This window comes from Pelophylax lessonae, assembly GCF_965119305.1.
Source record: "Pelophylax lessonae genome assembly, chromosome: 1".
Classification (NCBI taxonomy): Eukaryota; Metazoa; Chordata; class Amphibia; order Anura; family Ranidae; genus Pelophylax; species Pelophylax lessonae.
The window spans coordinates 550,307,449-550,326,398 of NC_138768.1; the positions used below are offsets into that span (position 1 = coordinate 550,307,449).

The 18,950-nt window shown below is 50.0% G+C and overlaps 1 protein-coding gene across 1 annotated transcript in view; it reads left to right on the forward strand.

Moving 5' to 3' along the window:
- LOC309544676 (low-density lipoprotein receptor-related protein 2-like) overlaps positions 1-18,950 on the forward strand; it is a gene marked incomplete at its 5' end in the record, with an annotated part of 171,900 nt that overhangs the window by 107,320 nt on the left and 45,630 nt on the right. Inside the window, 2 exons of the mRNA XM_082243588.1 lie at positions 12,440-12,658; positions 12,769-12,952. Coding sequence (XP_082099714.1) covers positions 12,440-12,658; positions 12,769-12,952 — 403 coding nt within the window. The remainder of the gene's footprint in view (positions 1-12,439; positions 12,659-12,768; positions 12,953-18,950) is intronic.

Consider the following 18,950-nt stretch of genomic DNA (forward strand, 5'->3'; position numbering starts at 1 on the left):
TAAAGTGGAGATATTGGTGAAAAACAATTGCTAGATTGAGGAGGTTGGTGCCATTAGTTCTGCATTGGTCCAGTTCAGTTTGCAAGAAGTTTTCACTTTATAGAAAGCCTCTAAAAGTATGTGAGGGCTTAACTGGAACATTAATATGAATTTGGTCAAGTTTGCTTTATATTGCTTTTTTAGTTTTGTTTTGGTTATTTTTTTCCTGGATTCTGGACTACCTACTGTATGTCATTAGTTTGATGTGAAATACTGGGCGTATGGCAGCAGCTAGCTGCCACAAGCCTGGTAGGTTTTATATTTTATATGTATATGTGTGTGTGGCCGATTCTCTAAGATAAAGTAATCCCAGGGCAGATTCTCCACTAGATCACACTGAGGTGGTGGGAGACGTGCCCCTCCTCCTGAGAGGTCTCTAGGCTTACCGGACCGTTCGGTTAACCCGGAGCCGATCTGATCTCCTCTCAGTGGATGGGCAGGCAGTCGAGTGAGGGCAAGAGACCCACTCAGCTTTATGGCCTTAGAGGAACAAAGGTGTCACTTCCACATTCTGGCCTCAAAGGGATTTTTTTTTTTGCTTTATATGTAAATGTAAGATCTGAGGTATTCTTGGGGCCCTGTCATGCTTATTTCTATTACAAGGGATGTTTACATTTTAATAGGAATAAAAGTGATCAAAGGTGTAAATTTTAAAGCACCTTACGCGCAGAACTAACGCATACGCAAGTTGCGTCCACATATACAAATTGTGTTCAAACCACACGTGAGTTTTTGCTGAGAGCGATACAGCTAGAGAAAGAATGTTGGCACTAGACCTCTTAACTCTAAAATCTCCACCGGTAACACTTTAAAATTTTTTAGTCGCATGGAGTGAAATAAACCCAGCTTATCAGGAAGGGGAGCTTGGGATGTCGGCGATGTGGACTGCGAGGGTCTGCTGCCGCGTTGAGTTGGCCGGGGTGGAAAGCTGAGCAGAGGGGATAAAGCTGGACCGCAGCATCGACTGCAAAGCATGCAGATGTCGCCAGATAGGGGGGAGTTGCAACGCATTTCCAAGTCTGCGTGATGCTGGTCCTGGGCATGCACACTCCTTGGTCAGGCAGGAGAGTGGAGCTGTATTGAGGCACCAGGGCTCGCAGGGTCCTATTGCCTGCCATGTGTGGTGGAAGCACCTGGGCTAGTGGGGTCCAAGTGCCTGCCAGGTATGGTGAAATAAAGAACCAAATCATACCTTATTGGGGCAGCATTTACAATAATGATGTTGGTGGAAGCTTATAAGCTAAACAAGTGATTTCAACAATGTGGATGGACAATTACTAAAATTGTATTGATAAAAAGATAGGGCGGGCATAAAAAGATTCTGAGATGCTTATAGATAAAATATGTATACATGTAGAGTAAATATAACCAACATGACCTCAAGGGGGTGGGCCCATGCAGGACCCTACAGTGGAAAAAAACCGTATGTAAACATGAATACTCATAATTAACCTGCCTGGCTTTACTATTAAAGTCTATAGCTGGCCCTAGATGGATTGAATGTCTGCCAGTCCAGCAGGGACCGGCCAGGATTGCATCCATCTATGGATAGGCTGTGGTCAATCCATCCAACCAGCATGTCAGATTTTTAGCATGAGATTGCCAGCAGCTATACCAGCTAGCAGTAATCTGTTCCAACCCCCCCCCCCCCCCCCCCACTGCTGGTAGAACTCAATAACTCCATGGGAGTGATTCCCCTATCAACATCAGTTATTGTCACTTTTTTAATTCGTATTTTGTATTACCTATGGGTTTATGCACACAAGGATATTTTTGCCTTACTGAGCCTACCCTAAAGAAATTCATTAAAACAAGCCACTTGGGACAACGAACACCTTGGTCAGGTCTATGTACAGCATCTTTATGGATGTACACATGTAATCTGTACTGGTACAGTCCCCCCCCCCCCCCAAACAACCCTGCAGGTTCAACAAGAGCTGTCGGCTCCAGTCAGAGCCATTGGCTGAGAGCTCTGATTGGCATGCTCGGCTGGCTTCTGTTGGATCTGCTGCCATACACACGGGCCAAATGTCGGGACAGTTTTTTTATTGAACCGGCTGAGGTCGCCTGACATTCGGCCCTGTGTGTACAGAGCTTTAGTAAACAAAACATTGAAGTGAATTTGAGTCATGGCTGCTGCACTCAAAAGTCCTCCCTTACATTCAAGTGCCAGCCCCCCATACATGTCCCCCAGAGTGCCGTCCCCTTACACATAATCTGCCTGGCTGCTGATGAATTTAATCCACACCCCACTTCCTGATCCAAGGCCAAGCCTGGCAGTTCTGAATTCAGCTGGCTCTGGAACTACGTTCAGTTCAGTCACCAGCATGTAGAAATTTTTTGTGTGTGTAACCTGTTCATAAATTTACGTACTGTTGGTGGCAGCACTGGGACCGACATAGGAAGTGTTCCTTCAGCCGTGTGCACAATTTTGTCAGCAATTTCTAGATATAGACTCGTCACCACAGCGCATACCCACTGTCGAGCTTAGCACTTTTCCTTCAAGCAGAGTCGCACACAAGCCAGTGCCTGAGCTTCAAAGCTGCACGATCCATACCGACTCCTGCGATCCTTCTCGCATCCATCCTGCCCATTTTTAGGTCACATAAGGGGTTAGAAATGTGAGGGGTGAACTACAGGGAAAGCAGAGCTCTAGAAAAGGCAAGTAAACTACAAGAGCTTGTATTGGGGAAGGACAAAATAAAAAATGCATTATACTGTTGTACTTTTTGGCAACGGGCGTCCTTGGATTCTGTTTGCGCGACTTTACTGCCATACTTTGGACGACAATTGCGGCAAAATCGTGCCGCAATTGGGGTGCTATTGGAAATGACGGTTCGCACAGGTGTCCTGTGATTTGCCATGATTCGGGATTGTCGGCAAAATGGTGGCGAAATTCTGCCCATGGACAGGACGCCAAGATGTGAACGGAGCAATCAACTCACCAAAGATTGACTGAGAATATATTATATGTATTGAATATTGTGAATAGATGTCTGTATATTGTCAATAGAGATGTCCCGAACTCTTCGCCCGCGAACAGTTCCCGGCGAACATCGCTTGTTCGCGTCCGCCGCGGCGGGCGAACATGTGCAATGTTCGGTCCGCCCCCTATACTTCATCATTGAGGCAAACTTTGACCCTGTACCTCAGTCAGCACATTCCAGCCAATCAGCATACCCTCCCTCCCACACCCTCCCACCTCCTATAAAAAAGCAAGGGCAGCATCCATCTTGGATTCATTCTGAAGCTGCAGTGTTAGTGAGAGCAGGGAGAGTGCTGCTGCTGTTAATAGGGACATTGTTAGCTAGTTCTGTGTCCACTCCTGCTGTAAGGACAGCGTCCCGACAGCACCCCAAAAAGCCCTTTTTATATATAAATTTTGCAGTTGCCTGCCCGCCATGTGTGAGGCCACAGACCCACCACAGACTGTACTGTGTGCACACTCGTATCGGGTGGCACAGTACCTTGCAGTTAAAAAAAATATAATTTTTTCCTCTGTCATAATTGCAGTTGCCTGCCAGCTGCCAGCGAGTGTCAGTCCACAGACTGTACTGTACCCACTGCCCAACACTCATATAGGGTGGCACAGCACCTTGCACGCATAGTACCACTAATCTAAAAAAGACAGGCAGAGGCAGGCCACCCCGCAGGGGCCGTCGTGGTGCTGTGATTTCCTTTGGCCCTAGAATAATGCCCAGTGTTCAGAAGCCACGTACTTTGAACTCGAAAAATTCTGAGGACACAGTTGACTGGCTTACACAGGACACCCAATCTTCAACCGCTTCCGCTCGGAACCTTGATGCACCATCCTCCTCCAGCTCAGCTTCGGGCAACTCTCAATTTACCACTTGCCGCCCGCCGGCACCACCAACACTAGCACCACAGCCGCTTCACTTGATCTGTCGGAGTTATTTACACATCAGTTGGAAGAAATAAGTGATGCGCAACCATTAGTGCCAGAGGATGTAGATAACGGCGATATGTCTCAGTCAGGCAGCATTATACACATGGACGTACATTGTTATGATGATGTACCTGCTGCTGCTGCCTTTGCTAAGTTGTCAAGTGAAGCGGCTGATGTCTATGCAGGCCCGGACTGGGACAAAAAATAGGCCCGGGCATTTTAGACTGAGCAGCCTTTTTTTATTTAAACCAAATTACAAATGACCGCTACCAGTTTCTCAATGTCTTTTAGTTCTATTTAGCCTGCTAGAGGTTACTCCACATTTTTAGCACTAACCCATTGGTGGCTGGGGAGGGGGGAGGTGTAATCGGTGGCAGTGCTGGGGGGGGGGAATGAGTGGCAGTTTTCAGGGAGGGGGGGCATGAAGTGGCAGTGCTGGGGAGGGGGGTGGAGGGAATCAGTGGCAGTGCTTGGGGGATGGAGTCAGTGGCAGTACTGGGGGGGGGGGTGGAATCAGTACAGTACTAGGGGGGGGGGTGTAATGAATGTCGGGGGAGATTGGATGTGATCAGTGTGGAGGGAAAAAATGGCAGTGTGGGGGGGATAGGATGAGTGACAGTACGAGAGGAGGGTGAGATGACTGGTAGTGCTGGTTGGTTGTTGGGATGAGTGGCATTACTGGGGGGATGGAATTAGTGGCCGTGTTGGGGGGGGGGGTGGAATTAATGGCAGTGCTGGGGGGGATTGGATGGGATCAGTGGCAGTGTGGAGGGATGGTGGGATCAGTGGCAGTGCAGGGGGGGATAGGATGAGTGACAATACGTGGAAGGTGGAATCAGTGGCTGTGCGGGAGGACGAGATGAGTGGCAGTGCTTGGGGGAATTGAATGGCATCAGTGGCAGTGCTTGGAGTGGGATGAGTGGCAGCGTGGAGGGAGGGGATGGGAAGAGTGGCAGCGTGGAGGGAGGGGATGGGAAGAGTGGCAGCGTGGAGGGAGGGGATGGGAAGAGTGGCAGCGTGGAGGGAGGGGATGGGAAGAGTGGCAGCGTGGAGGGAGGGGATGGGAAGAGTGGCAGCGTGGAGGGAGGGGAGGAGTGGCAGTGTGGAGGGAGGGAGGGGAGGAGTGGCAGCATGGAGGGGATGGGATGAGTGGCAGTGCTGGTGGTGGGTGGCATCAGTGGCCATGCTGGGTGGAGGGATGGGATCAGTGACAGTGTTGGGGGGGAGGGTCAGTGGCACTGCTGGGGGGATCAGATCAGTGACGGTGCTGGGGGGATCAGATCAGTGACGGGGCTGGGGGGGGGATCAGTGACAGGGCTGGGGGGGATCGGATCAGTGCCAGGTCTGGGAGGGAGGGATCGGATCAGTGCCAGGGCTGGGGGGGGGTCAGATCAGTGACGGGGCTGGGGGGGATCGGATCAGTGACGGGGCTGGGGGGGATCGGATCAGTGACAGGGCTGGGGGAGATCGGATCAGTCACAGGGCTGGGGGGGATCGGATCAGTCACAGGACTGGGGGGGATCGGATCAGTCACAGGGCTGGGGGGGATCGGATCAGTCACAGGGCTGGGGGGGATCGGATCAGTCACAGGGCTGGGGGGGATCGGATCAGTGACAGGGCTGGGGGGGGGGGGGATCGGATCAGTGACAGGGCTGGGGGGGATCGGATCAGTGACAGGGCTGGGGGGAATGGATCAGTGACAGGGCTGGGGGGATCGGATCAGTGACGGGGCTGGGGGGTGGGATAAGATCAGTGACAGGGCTGGTGGGGGGGGGGGGGGATCAGTGACAGGGCTGGGAGGGAGGGATCGGATCAGTGACGGGGCTGGGAGGGAGGGATCGGATCAGTGACGGGGCTGGGAGGGAGGGATCGGATCAGTGACGGGGCTGGGAGGGATCGGATCAGTGACAGGGCTGGGAGGGATCGGATCAGTGACAGGGCTGGGAGGGATCGGATCAGTGACTGGACTCAGGGAATTCAATGTCCATTCTAGGATCTTGGGATCTTCAAGGCTGAGGCGCTCATGGCAACTTTACAGCTAAACAACTTCTTCTTCCCAAGATCCTAGTGAGCTTCAAAGTGGGACACAACGTTGTTGTAGAGGCCAATCTGTGTGACTGACTGTCAAAATAGGGATTACGTTTTGCAGCTGGTGGCAATGTGGCATAGTAGTCACTTCACTTACCTTGCAGGACAGGGCAGGCCTTGGGGTGGTGCGGCGCCGGTGCTGCAGGCAGACTGTGTGACACTGTTCCCTCCTTCCCGCCATCAAGCACTGCAGAACTCAGAAGGGGTCCCCTCTAGCTCCACCCCCTTCCTTCAGACAGTGACGAGACTCACGACGAGTCACCTGCTTACCTGACCCCTCGTTTCTTATTCCACGGTGGCACGGTCCACCCCTCCTGACGGAGCTGCCTAGAGAAGGCTGGATGGCTGCGGAGCCTGCCGCAGTGAGCGGCGCTGGGCTCAGCATCAGCCCGGCTGCTCAGTGGGGAGTGGACTGTCACTGGGACATACCCGGCCGGCCAGAAGAATATGCGGCCGCGGCCCTCTCGGCGGAATCGGCCGCGGAGAGGCCAGCGGCCGGCAGCAAGTGATCGGGAATCGGAGGGACGGTCAGGGAAGTGAGAGTGACATGCGCTGCGGGCGGCCCACCGGGCATATGCCCGGTCTGCCCAATGGTCAGTCCGGCCCTGGGTCTGTGTCCGTGGATGTCACCTGGGTGCCTGCTCGAAGAGAAGAAGAGGGGGAAAGTTCAGATGGGGAGACAGAGAGGAGGAGACTAGTTGGAAGCAGGGGGAGGTCATAGCAAGGAGCTAGTGGCACAGTCAGACAGCATGTATCGGCACCCGGGGTCAGCCAGATAGCACGCAATCAACGCAAGCTGTTGCCACCACCAGAATGCTGTCATTGCAAAGCTCAGCAGTGTGGCATTTTTTTTGTGTCTGCCTCTGATAACAGCGATGCCATTTGCAACCTGTGCCAAAAGAAACTGAGTCGTGGGAAGTCCAACACCCACCTAGGTACAACTGCTTTGCGAAGGCACATGATCTCACATCAAACGCCTATGGGATCAACACATGAGTACAAGCAGCACAAACTCAAAGCCACCATCCTCCTCCTGGTCCAGCATCTTCAGCCACATCAACCACTGCTGTCCTCCTTGCCCCCTATCAACAACCCGCCACTCCGCCTCTCACCTTCAGCAGTTCCTGCTCATCTGCCCAGTCAGGTGTCTGTCAAGGAAATGTTTGAGCGTAAGAAGCCAATGTCAGTCGCCCCCTTGCCCGGCGTCTGACAGCTGGCTTGTCGAACTCTTAGCCCACCAGCTTTTACCATACAAGGTGGTGGAGTCTGAGGCCTTCAAAAAATTTGTAGCTATTGGGACACCGCAGTGGAAGGTACCCGGCCGAAATTTTTTTTTTTAACAAAAGGCAATCCCCAACCTGTACTCTATTGTGGAAAAGGAAGTCATGTCATGTCTGGCACAGTGTTGGGGCAAGGGTCCATCTGACCACTGATACCTGGTCTGCAAAGCATGGTCAGGGCAGGTATATCACTTACACTGCGCATTGGGTAAAGCTGCTGGCGGCTGTGAAGCATGGAATGCGTGGCTCTGCAGAGGAGTTGGTGACACCGCCACGACTTGCAGGCAGGCCTGCTGCCACCTCCTCTACTCCTCCTACTCCATCCTCTTTGCTAACCTCCTCGGTTGAGTCCTCTTCTGCTGTTGCGTCTTGCTCCACACCAACTGCACCCCCCCCCCAGCTCCCCAGGGGCTATTCCACATGCCGGATACGACAGTGTCACGTTGTCTTGGGGTTGACTTGCCTGAAAGTCACACCGGACCAACACTCCTGTCCGCCCTGAACGCACAGGTGGATCAGTGGCTGACCCCGCACCAACTGGAGATCGGCAAAGTGGTGTGTGACAACGGAAGCAATTTGTTGGCGGCATTGAATTTGCGCAAATTGACACATGTGCCGTGCATGGCACATGTGTTGAAACTGATTTGTACAACGCTTTGTGCATAAGTACCCAGGCTTACAGGACATCCTCAAGCAGGCCAGGAAGGTGTGGCCATTTCAGGCGTTCCTACACGGCCATGGCGCACTTTTCAGATATTCAGCGGCGAAACAACATGCCAGTGAGGCGCTTGATTTGCGACAGTCCGACACGTTGGAATTCAACACTCCTAATGTTCGACCGCCTGCTCCAACAAGAAAAAGCAGTCAACGAGTATTTGTATGACCGGGGTGCTAGGACAGCCTCTGCGGAGCTGGGTATTTTTTTGCAACGTTACTGGATGCTCATGCGCAATGCCTGTAGGCTCATGCTTCCTTTTAAGGAGATGACAAACCTAGTCAGTCGCAGCGAAGGCACCATCAGCGACATCATCCCATTTGTTTTCTTCCTGGAGCGTGCCCTGCAAAGAGTGCTGGATCAGGCCGTAGATGAGCGTGAAGAGGAAGAGTTTTGGTCACCATCACCACCAGAAACTGCCTTATCGCTTGCTGGACCTGTGGCAATGCTGGAAGAGGAGTCTGAGGAAGAGAAGTCAGAGGAGGAATATGGCTTTGAGGAGGAGGAACACCAACCACAGCAGGCATCCCAGGGTACTCGTCACCTATCTGGTACCCGTGGTGTTGTACATGGCTGGGGGGGGGGGGGGGGAAGAACAGACCTTCAATGAGATCAGTGAGGACGAGGAATTGGACATGAGTAGCTCTGCATCCAACCTTGTGCAAATGGGGTCTTTCATGCTGTCATGCCTGTTGAGGGACACTTGTATAAAAAGGCTGAACGACCTGTACTGGGTGGCCACGCTACTAGACCCCCTTTATAAGCAAAAAGTGTCTGAAATGTTACCGAATTACCAGCAGTCGGAAAGGATGCAGCAGTTACAAAACAAGTTAAAAGTATGCTTTACACAGCGTATAAGGGTGATGTCACAGCACAACGGGAATCTAACAGGGGAAGAGGTGAAAGTAATCTTCCTACCACGCCAGCAAGGACAGGACGCTTTACAGATGTGGTGTTTGATGGAGGACATGCGGAGCTTTTTAAGTCCTATGCATCGCCACAGCCCTTCGGGGTCCACCCTCGGAGAACGACTTGACCGACAGGTAGCAAGACTACCTTGCATTAACTGCAGATATCGACACTCTGAGGAGCGATGAACCCCTTGAATACTGGGGGTGCAGGCTTGACCTGTGGCCTGAGCTATGCCAATTTGCGATAGAACTTCTGGCCTGCCCCGCTTCAAGTGTCCTGTCAGAAAGGACCTTCAGCGCAGCAGGAGGTATTGTCACTAAGAAGAGAAGTCGCCTAGGTCAAAAAAGTCTAGATTACCTCACCTTAAGATGAATGAGGCATGGATCCCGAAGGGACTGAGTGGGGGATGCATTTGACTAAAGGCCTGATGAGATGCCGGATGACTTGCGTGACTTCTCCGCCACCAACTAGGGTTCAAGCCGCAATGTTTTAGTGCACTTTCTGCCTGGAAAACCTAAATTTTTCCGGCCGCTGCAACAGCAGCAGCTGCAACAATACCTACTTTTTCAGGCATGTGTGCGTGCCTAATTTTTCTGGCCTCTGGTGCTACACTGTGGCTGCAAAAAAGGCACATACATGTGTCAATTCCCCTTTGTGATCGTTACCTTGTTATGGTGAAGGGGCTTGCGTATCACAATGAAGTGATCACCTCTAGGAGTGTGTTGGCAATGTTGGCACACCCCAGATAAGGTCGTTGCTTCATTGTGAACAGACCAAAAGCGATTGGATAATTTTTCATAGAAAAAACATTCGTTATGATCATCTTAGGTGATCATTAAAGCCTACTAGGCCAACAGTGGGCCCACACTGCAGAATTGTTGTTTTCTGGGTCACTTAATTGTCACTGAACTACCTCAGCACAACCATAGGCTTTGAAAAACCGCCATCGCCTGCAATCTCCCAAACGTGCGCATGAGCAGTCCTCACTACAGCAAGATTGACGCATAGAGGAATAAAATTTATGTCATGGGTGTGTCAACTATTGACAACTCTTTGCGGTTGTCTAAAATCTATTCGATGCACGTCCCCTGATAGGGGACGTAACCGGGATTAAACTGATAAGAATAGTACTAAACAAACCACTCGTATAGGATGGCACGGTGCACGCGCAGTGCCCAAAATTGGAAGTAGAGGACAGACCAACCATCTTTTTCCATCTCCCGGTTCCTAAAATCTATTCCATACACCGGCCCCTGATAGGGGACGTAACGTAACAGGGATTAAATTGATAAGAACAGATTTTTTTTTAATTTAAGAGGACCGCCTCTGTGGAGCCGGGTATTTTTTGGCAGCGTTACTGAATGCTCATGCACAATGGCTGTAGGCTCATGCACAATGGCTGTAGGCTCATGCGTCCTTTTGCGGAGGTGACAAACCGGGTCAGTCAAACCCAAGGCAACATTGACCTCATCCCATATGTGTTTTTTCTGGAGCGTGCCCTGCGAAGAGTGCTGGATCAGGCCGTAGATGAGCATGAAGAGGAAGAGTTGTGGTCCCCATCACCACCAGAAGCAGCCTGGTCGTTGTCGATTTGCTGGACCTTTGGCAACTCAGAGAGAGGAGTCTGAAGAAAAGTCAGAGGAGGAAGGTGGCTTTGAGGAGGTGGAAGACCAACCACAGCAGGCGTCCCAGGGGGCTTGTTGTCACCTTTCGGGGACCCTTGGTGTTGTACAAGGCTGGGTGGCGGAAGAGGCCTTCAATGACGTCAGTGAGGACAAGGAACGGGACATGGCTAGCTTGGTATCCAACCTTGTGCAAATGGGGAGTTTGCGGTTGTGCAAATAGGACTCTGACTGTTAAACAGGGAGTTTGGTCTGTCAGTTTGGTCTCACTGTGAAGCGGGCATAACCCTTACACTACCTGATCGATACAACATAATACCTGATCGTATACACACAGTGGATGTTTTAAAGCACGTTATTCCAAACAATTTAGGAATGTTGGGTGATTTAAGCCCTTTACGGATTAAAACCCGACTCTGCGTCAACTACGTAATTTTCCATGGGAGTTTTAACATGGATCCCCCTCCGGCATTCCACAGTCCAGATGTTAGTCCCCTTGAAACAACTTTTCCATCATTATTGTGGCCAGAAAGAGTCCCTGTGGGTTTTAAAATTCGCCTGCCTATTGAAGTCTATGGCGGTTCGCCCGTTCGCAAACATTTGCGGAGGTTTGCGTTTGAACGGCAAATTTTAGGTTTGCGACCTCTCTAATTGTCCATACAACACTTTGCACAGCATAGTATATATAGGTGTTAGGGACTTGACTGCATGGTGCTTCTACATGGCAAGTATTTATGGTTTATGACAGAAGCCTATGAGAGAAGCCTATAACGCATGATTCTGAAGTGCAACACCTAAGCCTAAATCAAGCCAACTGTTGTAGATTGTTGGAAAAGCGGTAAACATGTAAAGTGTTAATTTTGGCTTGCCTTTTTGTGGAGATTTCTTCCCTACTATCCCTGTTAATACCTTAAAAAAAAAAAGGAAAGCAAAGGGGGTAAAACAGTTGTCGCCACAGAAGGCAAAAAAACGAAGTTACAAACTTGAAGTTGTGTGCTGAATTGAGAATCTCCCCACTAGGGACATGCAACCAACAAAGGTTCTAACTAGTCTCCAATCTATCAAAAATTAAGCTTTTTAACAAATGCTTGCCCCTTCCTCAGAATACATGTCTAGTTCAGATACATGCTACCAAACCAGTTTCCTGCCTAAAACATTCTAATTCGATTATTTTAGGTTGCTTTGTTCAGGCCACTTCATACTTTGAAGCTAAAAATCCCAGAATTGGAATTTGTGTGCATACACACACGGTATATTTGTATCTTTTGCCTGACTTCACCCAGAAGCTAACGCCTAGCTTAAATCCACATCTGGTGAAGAGGTCTCTGTACCCAGATGAAAAGTTTGTGACGTAAAAGGTCTATTGGCTGCGAAGGAGTGCCTGCTTGGTTGATGACAATGCTTCTAGGATGTAAAGAGGGGGCTGTTACTTTACTCTGTGGATTAGATACCTTTTAAGAGTGAGCACTCAGAGGTAAAGAGCCCTGATGTTGAGGCTGTGGGAGCTGTAGCGTTCTCCACAGACCAGTGGCTAGTCATATTAAAATCCATAACAGCAAAATTGCTTGTCTAACTAACTAGACAGCCTAGCAGAGATGCTTCCTTCGAAACACCATTTGATTTAAACTTGAGACTAAGCCCATTACTTTAGACTTTCGCCAAACCAAGAAGCAAACAAAGCCTGTGCTAAAAGAGGAAGTTCTAGGTTTTGTATTGGGTTGACATTGAGCTCAAGCAGAATACATTGTCAAGTGCCTTTTTAAAATATACTAGTAAATAGGATTGCAATGTAATGCCATTTTCCCAATAAACATACTGTATGTGCCGTTGGTCTGCATGTCTCATATCCACAATATCTGTATATCTACTTGTTTAGGTACAGAGCCTGTCTTGCTGGTATCTATTCAGTTTAATCTAATGTTGTACAATCTGAAGACATTAGAGGAGAAGATTCTGACCTCTACTGATAAGAGTTCCATGATCTTCTCACTGGACTATGATGTACTGGAGCAGAAGGTCTTCTGGATGGACCTCAATGCAGAAAGCATCAAATGGATAACCTTGAACACAAAAACCAAAGGAACTCTTGTTAAAGGTTGGAGAATATCAAACGTGTCACTTATTTGTTTTTTAAACCCTGAGCTTTGAGAAGCAGCAGTACTTTTTTAATGTGTGCTTTTTCATATATATTTTTTTTTTGTACAGGAGTTAAATCAGATTGCATAGCAGTCGATTGGGTTGGTCGGAATCTGTACTGGACAGATGGAACAGCAGGGCAAATTCTTGCTACAGCACTGAATGGAACTTGGAAGGGGGTTCCAGAATATGTAGTGGTTCTTGATGAGTATTTAGATCAACCACGTTCTTTGGTCTTGCAGCCTCTTGATGGGTTAGTTGAAAGAACGGCTTAACTGTACTTCTATTACTACACCAGGAATTATATTACTGAAATCAGTTCTAAAAAAATAAATTGCAATAAATATAGTATTGAAAAAAATCGCCGAAAGCTAATCTTGAAGAAAAATTGCACACATGGCATATTTTTACATAGTTACATTGGTCCAGCTTAACAGCAATGCAACTATGTATATACTATACCTGGCTGATGCCCCTGGAAGCTGGAAATCACTCCTACTTCAGTAATCCTTGCTTGTGGGTCCCATGCTGAGTGGCTGGCCTGATGGATTGTGAATACAGGTTGGCCACTCTGCATTCAGCAAAGCATTCTCTAAATGACAGCTGTGCAAAGCGTTGTAATTGGACGAGGTGAAAAGCATGGTGTCACCGTCACATGTTTCCACCTTGTCCAATCGGACAACATTTTGCATTCATTCATAAAATACAAAGCATGGTGTGAATTTTTATAAATGAATGAAAAATGTTCTTATTGAAGCCCATGCTGAGTGGCCAACAAGTCAGGTTGGCCAATCTGCCCAGGACCTGAAAGCACGTGGAGATTACTGGAGTAGCTGTGTACTTCAGTGATTTTCAGCTTTCAAAAGATGGAGATGTGTGGGTTTCCAAGCAGGGCTTTTTTTCCCCACTGCACAACCATGCATCAAAGAATACTATGAAAATGTTTTAGCTCAATACAACCAATGACCGCTCCTTGCACATCTAGTAATATATCCCAATCTAGTGAAAAAATCCTAACTCATGAATCAGTGTAGCTCTATCTACTATACAAAAAAAACAAAGTGCCATTAATATATCCAATGTGAATGTAAAATCCTGAATGTGCCCCAATATGCACACACTAAAGGTCTCTGTGCATTCCAGGAGATCATAAACTGCATCTGTTTAAGCACTCAAAGTACAATGCGTAATTCATGCAGAAGCACTCCTCTACCATATCACTCCAAATTACTCGCCTTGTGGTATTGACCTTAAGTTGGAGGTCAGCAAACTCATATCCCCTCCTGGGGTCATATGAAGATTGTCCCCTCCACACAACTCCCATAGGCAAAGCAGCTCCCAGGGGGGGCTTTATATTTCATGTGACTTTTAGTGGACGAGGCACCCTAGTGAGCTACTTTGCCTATGGGAGTTCTGTGGAGAACACCATCTTCAATATATGATCCCAGGAGGGGGATACATGCATTTGCCGACCTCTTTAATTTTGAGGTCCACACAACAAGGTGAGCAGTTGTCATATGGGAGAGTGCACCACCCAAGGATTGTTTTCTTTAGGAGTAGTGTCTGCATGAATCACACATTGGGCTTTGAGGGGTTACACGGATTGCAGTGTATGGTCACACAGAATGCAGAGAGGCCTTTAGTGTGTGTTCATATTGGGCACATAGTTCACAACTTATTGCACTGTGGATTTTATATTCGCACTTGATTGCAATTTTTTTTTATATGGTTTTTGCATAACCACACTGATGAGATACTGCTCACACAGGCAAAAAAGGCTGTTCACTTTGAAAGGAGGTTTAAAAGTGGGATTTCATGTGCAGGGAAAATCAGTTTTTATGCATGATTGTATGATGGCATATTCACATTCACGAAGTACTGGGGCAAATTAAAGAAAAGGTATAGGAAACCTTTAAAGATATAATATATAGGGTTTCTCTTGCGTCCTCTGACAGTCGCCGCCTGATGGTATTGGCCTTCACTAATGGGTAATGACACCCTCTGCAGGAGCATGGCTAGGCAGATTATTAGGTTAATACAAAAACTTTTATACCTCGGCATGACACTAGGGGGCCATCCCTCAGCCATTATCCTGAACCCAATCTGATATTAACTCAGTTTTATGCTGCCTTGCTTAGGAGCTGGTTAGGTCTTTCTGGCCGGGATCTTTTGTCTGTTTTCTTTGTTTTTTTTTTCTGAAATCATGTGTTTTTTTTCTTTGCACAATAGATTTTTATTTCTCTCACTATCACTAGTTAATCAGGGATTCCTTTCCTGGGGGACAACAAGTGACTGCAGAGCTGGGCCTCGGACTGGGTAATATAGATCCTTATGGAGTCCCAGCCTGCCAACGAGTGTCGCAGGTTACTGGTACGCCCAGGCCTCGCAATGACTGTGCCCCTCCGACTAGGGATGAGCCTGCGGAGCTGCGTCTTTGCTGAGGGTGTCTCAATCCGGATAGCCCGCATGTTGCCAGCATCCCTCCTTGGCTGACAGCACCCCCACATAGGGTGGGAGGTCTCCCGTGTCATAGCAGTGCCCGCTTCCTGGACTGGTGAGTACTGATACCCCCTTGTCCCTGGGGACTTTTGGGGGGGTTGTGGGCCCACTCTTGGGGGATAGCAGGGCTGGTGGTCTCTGTGGGATCCCCTTCTGGCCGGCTTTGGGTTTTCTCCCTCCCTGTTCCCGCTGAGGGTGCTGTATGGGGTACTGGGGGGGTGCTCCATAGCTCTGAGGGTCTCCCTGGGGTCCCCTGTGGTAGCCAGAACATGTGTGTACTTTTTTGGCCGCCATGTTTATTGTGGGCAGATCCTGGACTCTGTAAAGGCAGCAGCCATTTTAGGATACTGCACAAGGCTCCCGATCGGGCGCCATCTTGGATGTGGGCACATGCCTTTTTAAGGGCAAGCGGCCATTTTTCCTGTGCCTTTTTACATAGTTTCAATAGGCACCTTTTGTCTGGGCTCGAGGGTTGGGCCTCTAGCGGTGCGAGGTCATTTCCACCTTCACACATCTCCTGTGATAAAATGTACTAACAGGCTGGGTGATTTTTGATAATCCTTCTGCCATTTTTCAACCAAAACGATTTTTACTTGTGTCTGGTATGTTTTTCTGAGGGGGCGCTTTCAGATAGTGCAGAGTGCGGAGGGGGGGGGGTCCGTGGGAACTGCTGATTTTAAAGGGCCAGCGTCCTTTTTAATTTTTATGGCAAAAATGGACTCCCGGGACAACAAATACCCTGCAGGCCTGGTGGGGGCTTCGGGTCCACCCTGAAACCTCTGCCATGACCTCCATATGTGCTGCTCTTGCGACTTTGGCGTCCCAGGTGGATCTGCTGATGCTGGAACGCTCCTCCAAAAAACGGCCTGTGCCCTTCCAGTCCTCTGAGCGTGAATTGGTTGCCATGGACGATGGTCCCCCTGTGGGGTCCCAGTCCTCCGCTTCTGAGGGGGAGGAGGCGGCTTCTTCCTCCTTGGTAGCGCGGGTACACCCGCTAAGATGGATGCTCCCCTTAGCGACGTTAAACTCTACGCCATCTCCGTCAAGTAAGCAGTCTGCTTTAGGGTTCCGAAGGGCCCCGAAGTCAGGTCAAGCTTTTCCCTGCCCTGAGGAATTTCACGGGAGTGTAAATGCCCAGTGGTGGTGCATTAAGCACATGTTGGTGGTCCCTAAGCGTTTTTTCACTCCGCTATCTGATTTTTGGAGGCTGGGTGACAAACGTTGGACGGTGTCCCCAAAAAAGTTGCTCACTGTGTCTAGGCTTTAGAAGTCCACTTTGGTGCCAGTAGAGGATTCCCCGGTATTCAGGGATCCGGCAGATAGGCGTGTGGAAGCATTCGCCCGTCACATTTATCATGGTGGCGGTTTCCCTGTTAAACCCTGTGTTTTTGCCTCGATGGCCTCTCAGGTTTTCCCGGCATGATCCAAGGTGCTTTGCAGCACTCTGGTGGTGGAGTTGACCTCTCCGCCTGCCCTTGCCATGGTGGATTAGATCACCCAGACTGGAATGTTCTTGTGCGACGCAGCCTTGGACGAGGCCCCGTTGGTCGCCCGGTTGTCCGTGGTAGGGGTCGCGATCAGCCACGTTACCTGGTTGAAGAGCTGGTCGGCTGACCACGCGTCCAAAAAGACGGTATCTGAGGTCCCCTATGTGGGGGGGGGGTCGTCTTTTAGGGGATACTCTGGATGAGTTGTGGAAGGGGCTCACTGGAGGTAAGAGTACTGTTGCCCCAGGTCACGAAGGGTAAGCCCCCCCTGGTCGCGGCGGGGGCCCTCCAAGACTCGGCGTAGCTCCTTTCGTGCCTTTGGGATGCAGGAGAAGGGTAGACCCTTCTGGCCTTCCAGTGGCCACAAGAAACCGTGGATGGGTAAGCCAAAATCCGGTCAGTCTGGCTCGGCGCACCAGTCCACCTCTTCCTGAAGGGACGTCCTCGCCCGTTGTCGGGGTGGGGTGACGTCTGCGTTGTTTTCAGGAACTCTGGTTGTCCAGCATTCAGGACAAGTGGGTTCATGAGCTGATTCATTCAGGGTACCAGATCGAGTTTCGATCTCGCCCCGCAGACAGGTTCTTCCCGTCCATCTCCAGCTGTCCCCCGATCATCTCAGAGATCTCATGGGGCAGTGCATGATCTGCTTGCCCAAGGAGTCATTGTACCCGTTCCTTCACGGGAGGTTTTGAGGGTTTTACTCCAACCTGTTCACGGTGTCCAGAAAGGGTGGCAAGGTGTGTCCGATTCTGGGTTTGAGGTCTCTGAACCACTTTGTGCGGGTGCAGAAGTTCAGGACGGAGTCCCTCCGGTCTGTGGGGGCATCGTTAAGGCCCGGGGACTTCCTGGCCTCCATCTTGAAGGATGTGTATCTGCGCATCCCTTATTTTGAGGGTCCTCGGAGATATGTCCACTTCACGGTGACTGGGGAGCACTATCAGTTCGTGGCGTTACCTTTCGGTTTCACTTTGGCTCCCAGGGTTCTCACCAAGGTGTTGGCTCCGGTTCTAGCTTTGCTGCGTTTACGGGGCATTGCGGTACTCGGTTGCCTGGAAGACCTTTTCATTAAGGTCAAGCTCATGTGTGAACTTGGCGAGCGATCTGGCCGTGACAGTTCAGACACTCCAGGAGTTCGGGTGGACCATCAATCTTCAGGAGTCGGCACTGCCTCCTTCAAATCGTCTTCAGTACCTAGGGATGGTCCTGGACTCTACTGGGGCTCGAGTTTTTTTTTTTTTTTTTCTTCCGGAGGAAGAACTCGGGTTTCTGCGGGACTAGGTCAGGTCCCTCAGGGACAACGATCTCTCCTACTTGATCTCGCCTACTTGCGGAACTGCATGCGGGCTCTGGGCCTGATGGTTTCGGCTTTCGAAGCAGTTCCGTTCAATTTCACAACAGGACTGTGCAAGTGGAGATCCTGGACAGGTGGGACAGAACATCTCCGACCTTGGTTTAGGAAGATTTGAGTCATCCGGTTCGGTCGGATCTTTTGTGGTGGCTCTGGTCACCGCCCTTGTCGCAGGGCCTGACCTTCCGGCCTCTGTTGTGGATGATTCTCACCACTGATGCCAGCCTGTTGGGCTGTGGAGCAGTTCTGGGTGCATTTTGGGCCCAGGTGACGTGGTCGGCGGTGGAGACTTCATTGCGATGAACGTCTTGGAGCTTCGAGCAAATGAGTTTTGTCTGTTCCGTTGGTCGTCTCTGCTTCAGGGGTGTCTGTTCCGGGTACGGACGGACTATGCCACGGCTGTGGCTTATATCAATCACCAAGGGGGCACCAGGGGTGCCCGGACGGCCAAGATCTTGTCTTGGGCCATATCGCGTACCAGCGATTTCAACTGTTCAAATTCCGGGTGCAGAAAACTGGCAGGCGGACTATCTGAGTAGCCAGCCTTGGGACCAGGGGGAATGGTCCCTGCATCTGGAGGTGCTTCACCTCCTGTGCGCCACGTGGGGGACTCCGGACGTGGATCTGCCATGTCCTGTCTTGACAAATAGGTGGAAAGGATTCGTGGCCAGAACTGGCGATCCTCTGGCGGACGCCACGGATGTGCTGGTGGTGCCTTGGCACCGCTATCGGCTGATGTAAGTAAATCACCGGGACCGGATGGCTTGCACCCAAGGGTTCTTAAAGAGCTCGGCCAGGTGATTGCCAGACCATTATTCTTGATCTTTAAGGATAGTCTACAGACAAGTATGGTGCCAGCTGATTGGGAAAAAAGCCAAAGTGGTACCAATATTCAAAAAAGGGCTGAAATATATCCC